The sequence below is a fragment of the Montipora capricornis genome, chromosome 5 (assembly GCF_036669925.1).
Source record: "Montipora capricornis isolate CH-2021 chromosome 5, ASM3666992v2, whole genome shotgun sequence".
NCBI classification, from domain to species: Eukaryota; Metazoa; Cnidaria; class Anthozoa; order Scleractinia; family Acroporidae; genus Montipora; species Montipora capricornis.
In genome coordinates, this window is record NC_090887.1 from 31316252 (window position 1) to 31321251 (window position 5000).

General features: G+C 39.5%; 1 protein-coding gene across 1 annotated transcript; it reads left to right on the forward strand.

Moving 5' to 3' along the window:
• The first annotated feature begins 911 nt into the window (after nt 1-911).
• LOC138048711 (uncharacterized) lies at nt 912-1474 on the forward strand. Its single transcript, XM_068894848.1, has 2 exons — nt 912-995; nt 1127-1474. The coding sequence occupies exons 1-2, from the start codon at nt 912-914 to the stop codon at nt 1472-1474; spliced, it is 432 nt and encodes a 143-aa protein (XP_068750949.1).
• The last annotated feature ends 3526 nt before the right edge of the window (nt 1475-5000 follow it).

Here is a 5000-nt window from a genome sequence, read left to right on the forward strand (position 1 = left end):
AAATAATTCCTACTATATCCATTATGTGCCACGCAAACGCCTTGCATAGTTTTATAATTTTTAACTGGTTTTTGTGAAATATTTTACTAGAGAAATATTTGCAAGATAGCTATGATATCATACTGTCGTGTGGTGCTGTTATCTCTTCGGAAATGGACAAAAAATGTTGGAGCCCTATACAATGAACCGCCATTACAGCATAACACGCAGCAAGCTCTGAAGTAACTGGGCGTTTTGAAAACACAAAGAGGTACGAGAGCTGGAGTCTACTGTAAATTAAAAAAAGAGTAGAAATTACCAAGAGCGTCCTGAGGCAATAATAACTGAGGCAAACGTAGATAATTGGAGGATTCCTGTAATTCCAAATCAGCGACAAATCAGTCCTAGCTAAAACCAAAAGCCTCGAAATGTTATTACAATAAAGCCCTTTGGACGCCTAAGTCAACCCAGAATTACAACGCAGTGCCTGGTATTAAATACTCGTTCAATTGTCAAACCCTTTGCTCGTGAAGAACTGCAGAGTGAACCGTCAAGCAATTCTATTGATTTGTGCTTCCTGTCGGAGACATGGCTTTGAAGGGACATTGCTTGCTGCTTGTGATTTCTGTTGGATATTAAATGCCTCGCAGAGACAGACAGGACAAAAGAGGTGGTGGAGTTGCAATACACTGTAGAACTGACCGGAGAATTAAGGAAATACGTTCGGATGGAAATCAGTATGAGTGTTTATGGGATAAGCTAGCTACCTCTAATCGAGAATACCATATAGCCTCTCTTTATCACCCAACTACATTTGAATATTCTGTAACTGACTTTATTGACTTTTTGGCGAACTTTTGTGAATCCATATTACCAGTTACCCCTAATGCACGAATTGTCATTGCTGGAGACGTGAATCAGCTGGTCGAAAAATGTCTAATGGAGCAAAGTGGCTTCTTACAACTCGTGAAGAGTCCTCTAAACATGTTAAAGAAAACCAGCTGAATATGGTACAGGTATTAACAACAGAAAGCACAAGAAAAGCAAAGGTTGGTGGGAAATGGTGGGTAAATTGTCTGCTTGAACCAAAGCCATTAAACATCTATTAAGAATTTTTAACATAAATGACATCAATACACATTTTCAGGAAATTAACACCATCCCTAACTATGTAGCACCAACTGAATTGGAATTGCTGACTAGCCATGATGCACCTAGCTTCAGTAAAACTTTAGTTTTTATAGCTCTATCTCGTATCAGAAGAACAGCTCCTGGCCCTGACAACATCCCATTTTGGGCATGGAAGAAGTTCTCGTTAGAACTTGCATCTGCAATAACCCACATCTACAATACTTCTTTGGCAATACAGAAAATCCCTGCAAGATGGAAGTCAGCAAACATTGGACCAATTCCTAAAGAAACTAACACCACCAGTTTGGACCAACTTAGACCTATATCAGTCACTGACATGATAATGAGACTTTTGGAAAGATAAGCAATTAATAACGAATCAAGCAAGTCTGTCCATACATATATACACTCGGATCACTATGCTTATAGAGATCACCGTAGCACTGAGATGGCCTTATTGCACAATCAACATACTTGGATGAAATGGCTAGATGGCCCAACTCATTTTGCTAGAGTGCTATCCTTTGATGTTTCGAAGGCTTTTGACTCTGTTTCGCACTACGGTACGTTGGTGCCTGAAAAGATTAAGTCATTGCCAGGTATTAATCCCTAGGTTAGTAACTGGGTAATTACCTTTTTCAAGGATTGTAAGTAAAGGGTCTGCATAGCTAATTTAAAAACTCCATTCTCACCAATAAATAGGGGGGTACCGCAAGGTACTGTGTTGGGGCTAGTCCTTTTCAGTATTATGGTTAATGACGTAAAGATAGCTTAATGACCAAATACGCGGATGGCATCTCGTGTACTCTACCTGTGGAACTGGGTGCACGTGTCACAGTTTCCTCTGTACTAACTGCTTTAACTGACGTAAATACCATTAAGTGTTGGACTGAACAGAATTAAATGTCTCTTAATTTAACGAAGACTAAGGAGCTTGAAATTAAGACTGGGACTTGTAGGGAACCACCTGTAGCAGTTAAATTGTTGGATGCTGTGTTTCATGAAAAAAAATTACAACTGGGGTGATCAGTTTGACAATTTGATGAGTAAAGCACCAAAGAGAATGAAAATTCGTAGGGTATGTAAGGCTAGTGGCTATTCTGTACAGGATTTGCATGATCTCTTTCAGAATTTTTAAAATAATGTCCATTTTCACTTATTGTATAAGAGTCTATGCAGTTGCTCCAAAATCTAAATATTTAAGTCAAATTGACAGATTGCTGAGAAAAGCTCTTAAGTTTGGGTGCATTGAGAATGTCAATCCCATCCGACAGGTGATACTAGAGAAAGACCTGAAGATGTGGAAGGATAATATATAGATTTAGCCAAGCCTAAGAGTGGAGCTCCCGTTTATAGCCCCAGAAAGAAATATAGTGTATATGGAAATAATTATGCTTCAGCATAAAGTACAAAATGAATCGTCCTCAGTGTATATATGCAGTTTACAGTGATTAAACATATCTCAGCTGACAGCAGTAAACAAACAAGCCTCGAAAGCAATAACTAACAATTGTAATCAACAACAGTACTAAAACTGAAATTACATGCACCGCAATCTCTTTCCCAACATTTTCCGTTTGACTGATAATCTTTACACCCTCTCTCTCCAGTTTAGAACACGAGCAAAAATTACTAATTAAAAGGTCAAGCTAAAGAGTAGTAATTCGCCTACTCGACTGCAACTGCACAGTCACAGAAAGCAACTCACGACTGGCCATTCATTTAACATAAAAAGCCTACAAATCGAAAGGTATTAGTTTAGTGTGGACAGTCGCCACAGTAATGATGAATTCAGTTCCAAAATAAGAAAACGTAGCTGGCCACAAAACCGCATGACAAACAAGACAAACGATTGTTATAACTCAATCGCTGTTGGAGATTTTGCCGAAAATCACAGGTTCGAGCTTATCAAACCGCTTTTTTAGGTCTTTAAGTCTTTAAGTCTGGCCAAAAAAACCTAAACTGTCCTAAACATCGCTATAGCCTTATAATAATAACTGTGACTGTTTATTAAAACTTATTGCAGCAATATACACAATATAAGGCTGAATTACTGAGCTATGTACATTAACAATTATTATATGACTTGTGTTTGTAGCCGAGATAACACGCGCTCTGATTGGGTAATTGTAAGTGAATTGTAGGGCACTATTCCCCCGTGATGCCCATGGGCCGATTAGGCGCTTGGAAAAACAAAGCAAAAGGTAATTAAAAAGACAAATAATAAACTACTAAATAACCGAGAGAGATCGAGCCGTACAGGGGAATATTGGCCCTCGGTCGTTTTTGTATGGACCGAGCGCAGGGAGGTCCGTACTGCCACGACCTCAGGCCAATATTCCCCAGTACGGCCCTCGCGCTCGGTTAGTAAGAAGTTATTATTCGCCGAAGGCAAAGTGAATATTGGTGAATATTTACTGAGACGTAGTCGAGGTAAATATTCCCCAATGTTTACTGATCCTGACAAAACAGCGGGCTAAAACAAAATAAAAAGGCACAAAAAGTGCTTGATTGGCTTAGCAGCCGCGCCTCCAAAATGTTATATTCACGGGGTAGTGTGGTGAATATGACACTAAATTCTTATATTCACCCCTGAAAATTATATTAATATATATTATTATTATAAATACACAGGTACTTATACAAAATCGCACGCTCTCAGTGGCTCGCTATCTTGGATTATCAGCCGATAATCACCTCGACGGACAAAATGGCTGCCAGTAGTCGTTTTGCCACTGTTAAGTAAAGATGATTCCGCGTTGAATTTTTTTTTCCTCTCTTTTTTGAATCTGTACTAAAACAATAATTCGCCTCAGGCTCAGTGATTATCGGTGAACATTTACCGTTAATCACTAAAAACTAAACTATAATTACTAAAACTGTATTTTGAATACATCAGTGCAAGCCACCAGATGTATTTCCTTTTATCATTGACAAACTTTTTCGTGTGCTTAGTTCTACAAGAAGGACGCTTGGTACGGCTAACGCCAGATCTGAGATTATAACTGTGTACAAACTCCTCCCGTTTGAGGAGCATAAGATGCAAAGGGTAGTTCTCATTTTGGAGTGTATCAATATAAACCTAGCACAGATGGGCGTGCCTCTCGTTTAGTGTTGAGTGCAATTAATGCCTCATTGTAATTCATTAAAGGAAAAATGATGCGCATAGCCCTTTTCTGTTGCTTCCCTTTTTCACTTTATGTTCTACAGGATGGTTCCATTTCAGGTCATTACTTACATAAACACCTAGTAGCAGAGCTCCGCGCGCGGGCGCGGAGCACCATAGGTAAGAAAATATGGTAACCCATCGGTGGGAAAATTTTGGTTTTATAGCCTTGAAGTCATCGACCGTCCGTACGTCCACCCCTCCATGTATGACAATGTGACCAGTATCATGCTAGTTTAAAGCATACATCTTTGATACTGGACATCCATGTTTTGATCAACTGACACCTGTCAAAACAAGGTATCCGCTTACAAGTATCAGGTGACCCCATATCGCAGGCTCAAGCTTAGAGCTCACCGAGGTCAGCTTTTTTCTTTTTAAGTTGACCGATGACCAGGTACTGGTTTTCGATTGGATTGCAGGCTCAACCCAGGTTAACTAACCTAAACATAAACGAGGCTTCATTTTTCGCGTGCTTTCTGTGGCTCGAAGCGGCTACATGGCCATACTACGTCAACTACAGTTCTTACACAGTCAACCCTTTTCGTGTTCAGGTGGAAAAACGTATTGGAAAATTTTTTTCTTGCTGCATTTTTCGCTGGTTTCAATCCAGTTTGACATATCATGATAGCTGTGGTCCACACTGGCGGCTACGCAGTTATTCAAGTCAAGCAAGCATTGGAGGGAATGTAGAGATTTCTCCACGAAAATCATAGTGAATGAA